Source organism: Fukomys damarensis, unplaced genomic scaffold, assembly GCF_012274545.1.
Source record: "Fukomys damarensis isolate Sample0158 unplaced genomic scaffold, DMR_v1.0_HiC HiC_scaffold_9, whole genome shotgun sequence".
Lineage (NCBI taxonomy): Eukaryota > Metazoa > Chordata > Mammalia > Rodentia > Bathyergidae > Fukomys > Fukomys damarensis.
In genome coordinates this window covers 22849648-22865029 of record NW_022900921.1, presented here as the reverse complement: position 1 = coordinate 22865029, position 15382 = coordinate 22849648, and the positions used below count along the sequence as shown (strand labels likewise).

The 15382-nt window shown below is 34.6% G+C and overlaps 1 protein-coding gene across 1 annotated transcript in view; it reads right to left on the bottom strand.

The window, feature by feature from the left end:
- The window catches only part of Ranbp17 (RAN binding protein 17), a gene marked incomplete at its 5' end in the record, with an annotated part of 334601 nt that overhangs the window by 87968 nt on the left and 231251 nt on the right, over positions 1–15382 (bottom strand). The window contains 2 exons of the mRNA XM_033761473.1: positions 13159–13267; positions 13359–13422. Of these exons, the coding sequence (XP_033617364.1) occupies positions 13159–13267; positions 13359–13422 (173 nt within the window). The remainder of the gene's footprint in view (positions 1–13158; positions 13268–13358; positions 13423–15382) is intronic.

The window sequence follows — 15382 nt, the reverse complement described above, 5'->3', positions numbered from 1 at the left end:
AATTTAGCATTTTTTTTTTTTTTTTTGTTTAAAAAAAATGGAGAGGATGTAGCTCAGGGCAAAGGTTATATCTCAGTACTACAAAAACAAACAAATCAACAAAACAAAGAGACCAGTGGTCCTCAAAGTTTGATTCTTTTTTTTTTGTTGTTGTTGGTACTGGGGATCGAGCTCGGGTCCTTGCACTTGTGAGGCAGGCACCGGAACCACTGAGCCCCCGGCCCAAAGTTTGATTCTTGAGCTAGTACCACAAACACCACCTGAGGACTTGTTAAACACAAAATTCTAGGTTCCATCACAGATCAACTAAATCGGAATCTTTGGGGGTGGGATTCAGCAATTTTGTTTTAAGATGTTTTCTAGCTGACTCAAGATGCCTCCAACCATTTGACAATCACTAGCCTACCTATCATTTTACAGATAAGGAAACTGAATTCAAGGTCACACACAGTAGATCAATGACAGATCCTTTGACTTTTAGGAATAGCTGTTCTGGTTGACCTGGAATTTTTTATGATTTTGCTTTTTCTCTTCAACTTCACACATTTTGTCTCAGGAGTCCAACAGAGTCAGACATTTAGCTTTGTTAACAAAGAGATGCTAAAAGGCTACGAGTCTTCTGTTCTAGACAAGGACCAAGCTCCTGGGTGAAGAGTAAGGCAGACCAAATCAACTGTCTATTTGGCTAAATTAGTTCTTTTAGATACACTGTCCTCTGTCAGGTGGTGGTGTATGTGCACTACATAACTTTTCTTACTTTTCAAGGTCCAGGTCAAATAATAGCTTTCCCAGTATCTGAGCTAAGCTCTCCCCAGTTCCTATGCAAGTACTGTCCCTTCTCCCCTTGGATTCCTACAGCTTTTTTGTTTATTTGCTTTTGATGGTCCTTGAACCCAAGGTGAGCACACACTCTATATTCTACCACTGAGCTACACTGTTAGCCTCTTGTCTGACTCTTTAGTTTAGTATCAGACTGCCTTGAATTACAGATATTTAAGCACGTATTTAATAATATCATCAATATGCTACACCACCTATGTTATTCCACAATCACTACAATTTTATTAGGGTTACAGTCCCCACTTGGCTGGAGTATAGTGATAGAACACTTGCCTAGCATGCATAAGACCCTGGGTTTAATCCCCAGCATTATACACTCACAGATTTATAATGTATATATGTAAATTATTAACTAAGTTACATTCATAGTATCTTGGACTTAGCTTCTGGATAACTGAGACTATGCATCTCTGTGTTCCTCTGTGAAAGAGAATGATGATGTAGGGCTCTGCAGTCAAGAGCCCCAGTTTCCTCAACATGCATTGCTTTAACTACAGATATTTTACTAATCACTCTGAGTCTTAAGTTTCCTCATCTAGAAAATAAGGATAAAAATATTTATGAGTTACTGTGAAGACTAAATATAATACATGAAAAATAAAGATGGTCAATAAATAGTAGTGGTAGTACTAGTATCAGCACCAAAAACAGTGCCTGGCATTATATTGTATTATGTACAGTGGACCTGTTATGACCAGCTTGACATACAAACAACTTGGATTAATTAGGTTAATGGAAGATTCATCAGCCTCTTGTTATCTATAGCATGTACCCAGGTAAATATCCAGATCTCAGCCGTGCTGACTTACAACCAACATGAGCTATAACCAGCTCTCAGGAACTGACTGACTTCGTTAAGTCTAGGATCCACTGTATTGGAATGAAAAATAGTTGCTCAATAAAGGCAATTTTTTGGGTAGGTACTGGGGATGAACTGGGGTCCTTGTGCTTGCAAGACAGACGGTGGCATCACTGAGCTAAATCCCTGGCCCAATAAAGGCAATTTTAAAAAAGTTCTTATTTTCTTTATACTGATATAAAATAATATAAGAAAGGGCTAGGAATTTAGCTCAGTGGTGCCACAGCCTGCTTCGCAAGCTCAAGGTTTTGAGTTCTATCCCCAGTATAAAAACAAAGACAAAAACAATAACCAAAATAAACATTATCAAATCCTAAATACAGAATACATATGTATATTATAGTTAAATTACATATTCTTACTCTAAGATATTTAAAAATGTAGAGTTACTGTTTTTCTAAATGTGGAATTATTATTAAGAACAGTGACACATGAGTACAGATATGGATGTTGGAAAGAACAGACTATCTGAAATTAAGTTTAAGCTTAAATCCTGGTTCTGCTACTGACAGCTGTCTGGCATCTAGGCCTTACTGTCCTCATTTGTAAGTAAAAGATATAATAGTTACTTCATAAAGTTTAGCTGAGAATTAAATGACAAAACATCTGTAACTCTCCTTGCTGGCACTTCATCAATGACAGCCATTAGTATTTTTGTTGTCTTGAGTTTAACATGGATATAGAAAGAGGTGATTATGGTAATTAAATAAAATACGACAAGATTGCCAGCCCAGTACCTTTCCTTTATGAACAAAGCTTTTCCAATAAAGTGTTTACTTTTCCAAGGTAAAAGTTAATTCAGAACAAAGGTTTCCAAGGTTAATTCAGAACAAAGACAAATTCAGAATTTTATATTTCAACTCATTTAATATTCTGAGCTACAGATAAAAAAAATTTACTGAATCTACTTCTTTTCCAATCAAATCTTGAAGCAAATGAATACTAGGAATACAGGAGATAAGGCACTATAAAAGACAGGAATGTGAAGAGCAACTGTATTTGGATATATTTCCTCAGACCAATTTATCTAAAGCAGTATAGACCATCCCTTCCCCCATCACTCTTCCAACTCCATAACCTGCTTTACTTTTTTTATAGGACTTGCTATGACGACCAATTTACATGTTTATGCAGTTATTATTTGTCTTTTCTACTAGAACAGAGCATCTTGGGGAACGAACTTGGTCTATTTCAATCACAACTGTATCCAAATGCCTAGAGTAGAACTGGCACTAAATATTTGTGTGGTGACTATCAGGAGTTAATTCCTGGTGAGAAAAACGGAATTTGTAGTCAACCACTTGGGTTTAAAGCTGGCAAATGTCAGATACTGGTGTACTACTACTGAAAAATGCTTGTGTTTAAGTTAGCATTGTTCCTCTGTAATTGCAACTTTTTTATTTTTTTTCCTGAGCTGGAGAAGTGATCATTTTTTTTAGATCATGCAAACAATTTTATACAACAATAATAAAGATTTTTTTCCTCATTTGTGTTAGCACAGAGGTATCATTTACTGTTTCTGATACAAAAGAAAATGAGCTCACTATCTTAGAGCTTCATATTTACATACTGTCATATATTTACTATGCCAAATTTATGTGATAATTTTATGAATAATTGAAACTGCTATTTTTTTCTAATAAGACAAAGGCCCAGAAACCAATGTGATTTGAAGGTGAAGCACTAATTTACAAACTAATATTTCACTGAAAAATAAATACTAACATAACATTGTAAGTTCTCAGTTGTGCAGAGAGAAAAAATAATGAATTCTTTGGCTTTAGGTAAAACTCAAAGCTACTCACCTCTACTGAGTTTCTGATGCTATGATTGAACAGAAAGTTATTTTTAAAAATTACATATATTTTTCCTCTAGAAATGTTACATTAGAATAGTATGTTGGCTGTCAGATGTTTGGGTATAATTCAAAACCTCAAATGGTGGGATGTAAAGGGGTACAAACAACATGCTATGGTACAGTCACTGTAGAAAGTTTGACAGTTACTCCAAGAGTTGCCAATATGACTCAGCAATTTCACTCCAAGAGAAGTACAAGCACATGTCTACAACCAAATGTTCATTAGCAGTATTATTTCATAAAAGGTAGAAATCCAAACTGCTAATCTAGAGATGAGTGAATAAGTAAACTGTGGTACATCCATACAATTGGAATATTATTCAGACATAAAAGGAACAAAGTATCAAAGCATGCTAGACATGAACCTTGAGAAGAAGATGTTAAGTGAAAGAAGCCAGACAGTAAAGCCATATATGGCTGGGCACGGAGGCACAAACTTTTAATCCCAGCATTTGGAAGGCTGAGGCAGAAGGCCTGCCACGAGTTTGAGGCCAGCGTGGTCTACATAGTGAGATGAAGGCCAGCTGAACAATAAAGGAAGATCATATAACCACCCTGCCCCCCCAAACCCATATATGGTATGATTCCAGTGATAGCAAATGCCCAGAGTAGGATAAATCCATACAGAAAGAAAGCAAAGTGTAGTTGCCAAGGATAGAAAGAAGGAAACCTTGTGAATATTCTAAATATAATAAAATCCACTGAACTGTATATTGAGAAGGGCAAGTTTTATGGCATGAGAATCTTAAAAAAAAATTCACAACAAAAAAATCTAGTTTTCTCTTCCTTCTCCCCCTTTAAATGTATACAACAATAAAATTTATTTCTGAATTCAAACAACAGCTCGATTACTGGGCATCTGGGGAAGCAGACAAGGAGAAGCAAGTAATAGAAGTAATTGTGGTAGTTATAAATGCTGATAGTCAACTCTTACTGAGGATTTATTATATGGTAAATATTGTGTGAAATGCTTATGCATTAGTGATATGTCAGGTTACAGGTAGAATAATGATACCCTAAAGGGCATCCACATTCTAATGACTGGAACCTAAGAATATATTTGGTTCTATTATAAAGGCCCTTTCATACACTTTTATCATAGGTAAATCACATAACTTTTTCAAGGTAGGTACAGTGGACCCTTGACTTATGAACTTGATCAGTTCCTGAGAGCTGTTTGTAACTAAGTCAATATAGCTGAGAACTGGATGTTTACCTGGGTACATGCTATAGATAACAAGAGACAGATGAAACTTCTATTAACCTAATTAACTCAAGCTGTTCGTATGGCAGGCCAGTTGTAACTTGAGGGTCCACTGTATCTCCATTTAATGGATGAGAAAATTGAGGATCCCTGAAATTCTCCCCAGGATGTTTACTTTAATTCTAAAATAAAATACACTGCCCAGTGAAGACCATCACTACACGTTTTCTAGGAAACCTATGCTAGGGTTTCACCTCTGAAGCATTTCATTCCCTGGGGTGTTCTGGGCTCTCTACCCTCAAAACCAGGTAAGTTATTAAAAGTGGATCTAGACTTAATGGGCAGCTTTCTGCCTACAGGGCCATCTAATTAGTCTTAATTATCTCATTATAGATTCTAAGTATTTCCAGCTGCTTCTTTACCTCTTACGCCCCCCCCCACCCCCGTCTATTTTCCAAACAGTGTCTGCCAAGTCTTGGACACAGGTGATATAACAATATATTTTCCATCAGAATGTTAGCTATTTCTGATCAAGCCCTTACTTGCTAAATCTCCTTGGGATATCTGCCTTTACACCCTTAATTCTTGAGAAGAAATGTGCTTTGCCAAATTATTAGACATAAGAATACATTTTAAAAATTATATCTTATTTTCACTATCAGCCTGAAATATATGTATATAGAACAAATAATAAACATAAATCTATTCATTTATTTCACAGAAGCTTAGTAACTCTTTCAACTTCTCACTGCCCTCCATGCCCCAAATCAATCATTTGGTCTAAACAATTCAAATAAAAATGAAGTAGAAAAAGGTTTCTTATTGAGAAAGTGAAAGGTAAAGAACAGTTTAGCAAAAGTGAGTGAAAATATGTGGTCTGATGGATAACAGTCACATGACTGATCTTGAGCAACTCATCTAATTTTGTTAAACCTTGATTTTTTAATAGCTAAACAATGGAATAGCACTTACTAAATGTAGTCTGTTGTGAGAATCAAATAGTATATACTTAGAAGCAGTTTTCAAACTATAAATTTATAAAGATTATTATTAATGAAAATAATTAATTCTACATTTAGTAGCTATTTTTAGAATGTTCTTCCCTTTATATTTAAATCATTGTTATTTAAAAATTTTCAAATTTAATCTATCAATATCTTCAGATGCATTACTGGTTACAAAACACAAAAATATACAGATACTATGCTATCTTCAACTCTAAAAAAAGAACTCTCTTTTAACATGTATAAACACCATTTTAATATTAGTATTCCCCTATCATTACAAATATTGCTTCTTAGAATTTAAATACCAGAAGACTCAATGGTCACTCAACTTCTATCCACACATTTCTCATCTGAGTAGTTCAATATAAGGTGTAATCATGACACAGCCAAGGAAAAACGATGACTGATGACACCAAGCAACTTCAAATTAGTAAGATAACTTGCAACTAATAATATTTGGCTCTCCACAAAACAAACAGCTCCATTTTCCCAGTTCCTTTCTTTGATATTTGTCAAATGAATTCACCTTCATTTGAATTAAGCAAAACAGAAGGTTTTTATTTATTCAAGTATTTTATACTGAATGGCTCCCTGGAGGTTCTCCATTTACTGGCTCGGGTAATACTCTTTCTTTTAGTTTATTAGATCGACAAAGTTAATTTAAAAATAACCCAGGGAGTCTTAAGAGATTCTTAGAAGGGCTAACATGCATGCACATATGGTTGGTCACCCATTTCTTTCTGCATGATAATTTCTTAGATTACGAAAAGAACACAGCCAAACATCTCTTACATGTTTTGAATTTTCTAATGATGAAGTGATTGCAGTTCTGTTCTTACAAGTGGGTACTTTTTAAGTGCAGCTGAAGCAATCTGATAAATGGTACAACTATTTATTGCTCAAACTCCCCATTTTCAGCTGAAATACAACCTGGGTCACATAACATCTAATTAAATTCATACCAAGTGAAAATTACTAAATAGAAACCAAAATGTATTTCAAAGTAAACACTAATTAATGTGACACCCACTTTCTTTCCTCTTTTCGAATAACTCCAATGTGAATGATATATATAAATGTATTATAGAGTATATTATATATTATATATATATCTCACATGTTCAAATTATTTTGGATTCAACTAGAATATGCTTCATATTTCAATTTAAAAAAATCACATTCAAGCAGGTTGGTTAGGTGGCTTTTCTTTTTTGATTCTTGTCCATACCCATCCCACACTCAAATTAGTAGTATAAAAAGTTTGCTCTCCCTGGGTGTGGTGGTGCATGCTTGTAATCCCAGCACTCTGGGAGGCTGAGGCAGTAGGATCACTGTGAGTTTGAGAGCGGCTTAGGCTACATAGTGAGTTCCAGGTCAGTCTCAACTACACAGTGAGACCCTGCCTCAAAAAACCAAAAAAAAAAAAAAAAAAAAAAAAGTTTGCTCTCAAATTTTTTGAGAACAGTTTTCATTATCTAATGTTTCTACTTCATTCATTTAATACATGGACCTGACTGCTCTTGACAACAGTACCTTTTCTTCCATTTCCATGACAGTAAACACACAACAGAAAACTATCAAGCCAGAAATTCTGACAGCAATGTTCCTGTCAATCTAGCTTGTGAGACAAGGCTTCAAATAACAGAAACCATGTTCACCCATACTCAACAGATGATCATCTATAAAGAGTATATAGCACTTTGAAGAGGTAGTAACAGATGACTAATAGGGCACATGAGGGGTCACATACAGCCAAACACTTCTGAATGAAAAATCAGCCACTTGGTATGCTTTGTTTTGGAGAGGTCAATGATCAAAGATACTTTCAGAAAGACTGACAGGTAGAGCATCAAGGAGCCATGATGATGGCATCTTGGATATTGCACACTTGTTTGCTGTTCATTCAACAAGCATTTAGAGAGCACTTACAACGTAGACACACTAAGCTTGGTGCTAGAAAAATACGAAAAGACAGACAATATCCTGAAAATTTTCAATATGATGTGGGAAAAGCAACTCTGTTTCCTAATAATAGAAAGATACTCTGGTAATTTATACCAGAAACCATCACTTCATCCTTATAATACATATTTAATTATTTTTAAAAAGTAAAAGCCAGGGATAAAAAAGAGCTTCTTTTCAGGCAATATAAAAGTTCCATGAGTATAGCTGCTATAGTTTTAATTTCACCTTTAATCCAGATGCAACTGACTCATACTGAGCACCTACCTACTGTGCACCACGGACTCCAATCATAGTCTCTTTGTTTCATTCAAGATATTAAAAAACATTTACCTTTAGAAAAACACTCTAAACCAAAATGTATCAATTTATATTGTTATAAGTAATAGCTCAAATTGGACACACACGTTTAAATACATTTCTCTGGTGTGAGAAACTGAAAGTGGAAATATGGACTGAAATGTATAATGGATATTGGGAAAGGGGAAGGAAAGTGTTCTAATGGGAAGGAGAACAAGGGAAGAGAAAGGGAGAAAGGAAGGAAGGGACAAGAAAAAAATTAAAAAAAGAAAAAATGGAAACAAAGCTTTTGTACATGGGGGGGTTTGAGGGGGGGGAATGGGACAAAATAAAAATTATTTTAAAAAATGAGTAATAGTTCAAAGAAACCTAATCTGGGAAACAATAAAATCCTATTAGTTATTCAAATTATATGTTTACTTTGGTTTCTCATAACTCACATATTATGCAATACTAACTAAAAGCAAAATTGCCTTTAAAAAGTATGCAATGTAGAGTTTTTCTGGGTTTCAAAATAAACAGTAATTATTAATATAGTGATAACTGCAGTGGTGCTGTGGAATAGAGTCTGCACTGTGTTCAGAGTGTATCCTTTGTTTAAAGCTACTACAGACAGATGGGAGTTTTTTGTGTGCACCAACCAAAGGAGAAAGGAAATCTTGACCTATTTCATTTCATTGTTCTGAAGATGTGTGATGTGGGGCTATTTCTAGGAAATTTTCTCTAGATACTTCAATTTAACTTTGGTCTCTTCATTTCTTTCTGTGTATGATTTTTTTTTTTTTTTTTTTTTTGGTACTGGGGATTGAACTCAGGACCTTGCACTTGTGAGGCAGGCGGCAGAACTACTGACCTAAATCCCCAGCCCTGAAAATGGTAATTTTAAGGGTTGTGAAATAAATTAAGTCTATACAAGGGCTTAAAGTACTCTTTAAATGCTTGGACAATGAGAAAAAAGTCAAGCTCCTTGAGGCCAGGGTCAAGTATGCCCAATTCATCATTGTCTTGGCCTCAGAGTTCAGCACATTATGCCCAATAAATGATTGCTGAGGACAATGACAGAGTCTGGGGATGCACCTTCTCTTTCCAAAGATTCAGCCAAGAGATTAACAGGCCAGTGTGCAGTATGAAAAGCCGTCACTCAGTTAGATCTCCCATTTGCCTAAGGTAGCAGACAATTGGGTTTTGCATGCCTGGTTTACACTCTTCAAATATTTATAGACAGTTCTCTTTGCCTCCAGCCCTACTTGTCACTCAGCCAAGTTATACATACAAGGTTCTTTTAATCTTTTCTTAGAAATCAATCCCACTAAACTCTTTAATCATTCTAGTTGCATTTCTCTCAACTTTTTGGCTGTCTTTCTGGTAATCTATTCTGCTGAAATGCATGAAAATAATATGGATGTGGACCACTGAGAGGTTTACTCACCTTTCCATTTCAAAGTTCAAAGCCTTTTATGTGCAAAATAAAATTATTTATCTTCTTTCCTTGTGTATGATCACATTTTAAAAACTTCATATTTAAAGTGACAGATTAATCAATACATTTCAAGAGAAAAAATATCATCAATATTATATTCACTAAGGATGACCCTGTTATTGATTGAACCCTCTCATGTATCTATAACCACTGATCTAACCTGCAGAATCAAAATGCAGAAAATCCAGAAATAATCCAAAACGTAGGACTCCAGAACAACATGGTTACACAGAAAGTCTTAAGTGCCCATCCTAAGGTTTTGTCTACCTGTGGTTATTTCTTGTTGACTTCAGATTTACAATAAAATAAGAGCAATCAAGAATTTTCTGAACAAGACTTCAAGAACACAGAAATAAAAGCCAAAATAGACAAGTGGGATTATCTCAAACTAAAAAGTTTCTGTACAGCAAAGGAAACAATGAACAGAGCGCAGAGAGAATGAGAGAAAATATGTGCAAACTACTCATGTGACAGAGTTGATGTTTGGAATATATAGTAAAATCTCAATAGTAAAAACAAACAAACCTGATTGGAAAATGAGCAATTGATCTGAATAGATATTTCTAAAAATAAGACATACAAATGGACAATGAGTACATGAAAAATGTTCAACATAATCATAAGGCAAATACAAATCAAAACTACAGTGAAATGCAACTCATCAAAGTAAGAAAGGATATTATAAAAAAAAGTAAAGATAAGTGCTGGCAAGGATGTAGAAGGAGACTTGCATACGCTTGGTAGAAACAATCAGAACGTTCCTCAAAAAAATTTTAAAAAATAAAGTCTATCGTATAATTCAGCAATCCCACTACTGTTAAATATCCAAAGGAAATGAAATCACTATGATGAAGAGACATCTGTGCTTCTATGTATACTGTAGCACAATCTATAATAGCTAAGATGTGAAAACAACTTATGATGTCCAATAGCTGATAAATAAAGATCTATCAATCTATCTCACATATATTCCCATATATTCATATATATATATATATATGTATGTATATATATATATACTATTCAGCTATAAAAAAGAATGAAATCCTATTATTTGCAACAACATGGATGGAACTGGAGATCATTGTATTAAGTGAAACAATCCAGGCTGTGGAAGACAAATGCTTAATGATCTCACTCATATGTGGAATCTGTAACAGTGGATGTCACAGTACCTGAGAGGACAATGGTGGTCCCAGAGGTAAGGGAGATTTGGGGGGTATGTGGAGGGATGGAGGAAGGCTGCATAGTCACCTCACTGTGCAGTAACCACCAGGATTTCTTACCCCTAGTTACAGTTAGGAGTAAGAGGTTCCCGTGTACTATTGCTGCACAGTGGGGTGATATAGATAACAAACCTGTACTGTACATTCCAAAAAGCTAGAAGAAAGGATTTCAAAGTTTTTATCATAGAGAAATGATAAATGTTTGAGGAGACAAATGCATTTAACATCAGGCTGGGGATGTAACTCAGCAGCAGAGAGTATGCCAAGCATGCAAAAGGTATGGGCTTATTCTCAGCAGCCCCAACCCCAAAAGATATGTTTCATATAATTTAAATATTATGTAATGTATACACGTGTTGAAACATTCCATGGCACCTCATTAATAAGGACATTTTTTACTATTATAAAAGTTACACATTTAAGAATTCAAATAACCAGAAGTGGGGAAAATTATCCATAATTTACCATACAAAGATAAAATTCAGCATGTTTTAGTTACTTTTTAAACTGACGGATAAAATTGTATGTATTTACCACGTACAACAAGTTCTTCAGGGTGTATATATAATGCAGAATAACTAAACTTAGCTAATTAACTGTGCATTATTTCACAGTTATCATTTTGTGGTGAGAATACTTAACATTCACTTTAGTATCATTTCTAAGAATACAACATGTTATTAATTACATCCACTAGGTTATATAAAGGTTCTCTTGAATTTTATTCCTCCTAGCTACCTAAAATTTTGTATCAAAGCTTTGACCAACATCATTTTACAATGCATCCTCAACTGTTCAGCCTTTGGTAACTATCATTTTACTAATTCTATGAGATCAATGTTTTTAAGATTCTGCATATCAGTGAGATCATGCAGTATTTGACTATGTGCCTGGCTTATTTCATTAATACAATGTCCTACAGGTTCAACCATGTTATTGCAATTGCTGGTAGGATTTCTTTGGTGTTTTTTTGGGGAGGGAGGGGGTAGTGTGGATTGAGGGTCCTCACACTGAGCTGCATTTTTGGCACTTTTTATTTTGAAACAGAGGCTTGATAAGTCACCCAGGTTGGGCTCAAACTTGCCATCTGTCTGCCTCAGCTTCCTAGAGTACTGGAATTACAGGCATGTCCCATCAAACCTGCTAGTTTCTTTGTATTTATGGCTGAAGAGTTTTCTGTTGTGTATATATACCACAATTTCTTTATTCATCATTTGATGGATATTTAGATTGTTTCCATATCTTATCTATTATGAGCAGTGCTGCAATGAACATGTGAGTGTAGATGTCTCTTCAACATATTAATTTCATCTCCCTTGGTATACAACCAGTTGTGGGACTGCTGGACTATAAGATACTTCTAGTTTAGTTTTTTGAGGAACTTCTATACTGCTTCCCAAATTGGCTATATTTAGTATTTTTGAACAATTTCATTTAAGCTTTTATGCATTTCTCTCAGTATACATAATCATGCCACTTACACAGTATAATACTTGCCTTTTTACTTCATAACACAAAATTTCGTGCATAGTCCTGTGTTCAAATAATAATTTTAATGATTACAACCATTCCATTAAATAAACAGATGGACCATAATTTTATAATTTCCTATAGGATGGTGATGGCAGACCTTTTAAAGTTTTCAAAAAGCCTGCTGCAGCATGCATGCCATAGGTTCCCCACTACTGCTATAGGACATTGACATTGTTTCCATTTTTTCTCTTAAGCGTTACTATAAAAAAATCTTTCTGGGCTTAAGATTATTCCTAGATCATAACAGTGAAGTTAATGGGTCAAAGAATACACAGAAAATAATTTTTGAGGTAAAGAATCAAAGCAAGTGTTAAATGACGTGAAAAATACCACCTGAAGTGCAAAAATTTTGTCTTTTAGCTATGAGGTTAACAAGTGAATGCTCAAATCTTAGAAAGGTACAGGCATTTGAAAGATAGCCGTTTCTAATAAATTAAATGTAATACCTACTAGTATAACAATCTTTTATTCACATAAATAGTCCACCAAAAAATATATGCATACTTCAGGAAAAGAAAAACAGTATGATGTTTTTTCAACAGATGGTGTTACCCTCATATGGCGGACCCTAGAGAATGTTGTATATCGCAGAAAGCCCACTACACTGTGGGTAAGAAATTGAAAATACGTGGGCAGGAAGCTCAACTAGGGTAACCCAAGCAGTAATTTGCGGTACTAATAAATGCCTGGCAGCTAATGGCCACTATTTTGAGCAACTTTTTTGACAGTAGATGCCAAAGGTAACTTGTATTACTCTATCTATGATGTCTCGAAAAATTTAGCATTAAAAATTCATACAAGTTTTTCTTTTCCTGAAGTGTGTATACATATTTTTGGGTGGACTCTGTATACTGCTGATCTTTTATTGAGTTTAAATTCTTAACCTTACCTAGATCTACCATCAGAAGGCGAGTGAGGGCTGTGTAGAAGGTTGTTCGGCACCTGAAGTCACTGAGACTATAACTGTCATTGATGCCAAGAAAGGGGAAGTGTTCACTCTGATGAAAGTAAAAGAGCATCCAAAGTTACTAATGCTTGACCTAAACTATTCAGAAAATTCTAGGCATTAATTAAGGAATTAAGACTTACCGTGTGATTTTTTAGCATGAATTTCACAGCATCTATTTTCACAAGTTTTTTTAGAAGGATATAGGTAAGAGGAGTTAAGGAATCTGGGAAAATATATTTGTCTTACCAATTCATAATAAATCACAAAATAATAAACCAAAATGGTTTCTACTAGGCCGGGGATTTAGCCCAGTGGTTCTGCCACCTGCCTTGCAGGCTCAAGGACCCGAGTTCAATCCTCAGTACCAAAAACAAACAAACAAAATGGTTTCTACTTATGAAGATTAAATGTAATTTTGAGGATTACTATAGAATGCCTTTCATTCTTCTAGAAATAATAATCCATTATTAACTAGTGCAATTACTTTCCCATCTTATACATATTCCAGTTATGGAAAGGAAGAATGAGTTTTATAATTAAGACAAGAACTCCTTTACTATTAAAGTCTTAGTAGTGGAAAATTAAAACTGACCTGTTTTACATTTTGGTTATAACCAGAGAATTTCTTTTTACTAAGTGTTATTTTATAATAAAATAATTATAAAAGACCCATAATAGGCTATCAAGAAAGAGGAAATTAGTCAATTCTAAGGAACAATGAGCTCAGTTAGAAATCTAAGATCAGAATATAGTTAGGAAGATACAGTGGACTGCATACTCCCAAGTGCTGAAGAATGGTTTAAAAGAACTAATTTCTCAAGTGCCTATGCAGAAAGCACTTTTCATGTCATTTCACCTAATCTTCATAATTACATTGTTAAATATTATTTACCATTTCTATTCTGTAGTGATAAGAAAATGGAAGCTCAGAGAAATTAAGTTATTTGCCTAAGCAAAATTATACAGCTATGGGTTGATGGTGCTAAGATCTGAATTGAGTTTTGACTCCAAAAATCATCACTTTTTAGTGTACCATATTATCACATGAACAGTTAAACTCTGAGAATAAAAGCTGAGCAATTATAAACATGAATATAAGACCTAAGTAATTTCTGGTGTGATGTGAGTTTTAAGCATGTCTCTTTGGTACGCAAAGACCCTCTTCTCTTACTTCACCGTAATAGTGTGTTTTCTACTGTAGCTATTTCCTACAGTCTTGCTCTTGTTTTCCTTGAAGAATGTAACACTTGCATATTGCTCCATAAATATAACAATGAACAATGACTCTATTCTACCTCATTATTTCCAAATTCAGAGTTCTGTTAAATTGCCTCTGCACAATGGCACTGAAAGGCCTAATTCTGAATTTCAGTTACTCAGGTATAAGAGAGTGGAAAACACACCTAAACACAAGTCAGAAAACTTGGGCTCTTGGCTGTCTAAATCAGTTAGCCAGACGGATGAATCTGAGTAATATATTCAGCCTGTGAGAACCTCAGCTACCCACTCCAACAAATAAGGATGAAATCTATGCCCAAGCTAACTTTCAGGATTGTCTTGTCTTGCCAATTATAAATCAGGCAAGAAAACATAAAGATGCAGAAACTACACAATGTATACTACCTGCAAAGCTAATTCTCACAGTTCCACAAAATAGGTAGTATTATATTTATTTTTCAGATAAGGAAGCATACTAAAAATAAGTAATAAATAACAACAAAAAAAGACAATTAATATGATTTAGAGTGAAGTCCCTCTGACTCCAAAGTGACGATTACAGATGCATATTAAGCACATGTATTTGGCTCACTTTACCTTCTCTTAGACTATAATCTTTCTAGGGGCAGGGGCTGTATCCATTCATTTTCCTCAATGCTTTGCTCAGGGGGGAAATCAATATATTTTTGTTCTTCTGACAGGCTAAAGGGCAACAAGATCTGAAATGATATGTAGCAGGTTTTCTCCTTTTTAAAGATGGTAGATTTGATGATTTTCCAAAATCATCAATCACCAAGCAGAACTGTCAATCAAAGTTCACTCAGTTAAACAAGGATGAGGATCAATAAACTTAGAAATAGCTTAAGTAATTACCAAATTCAATTCTCTCAAAATTGCAAAGTCAAAATTGACAGGGTCTATGGTTAATATGAATGCTGCCATTAAC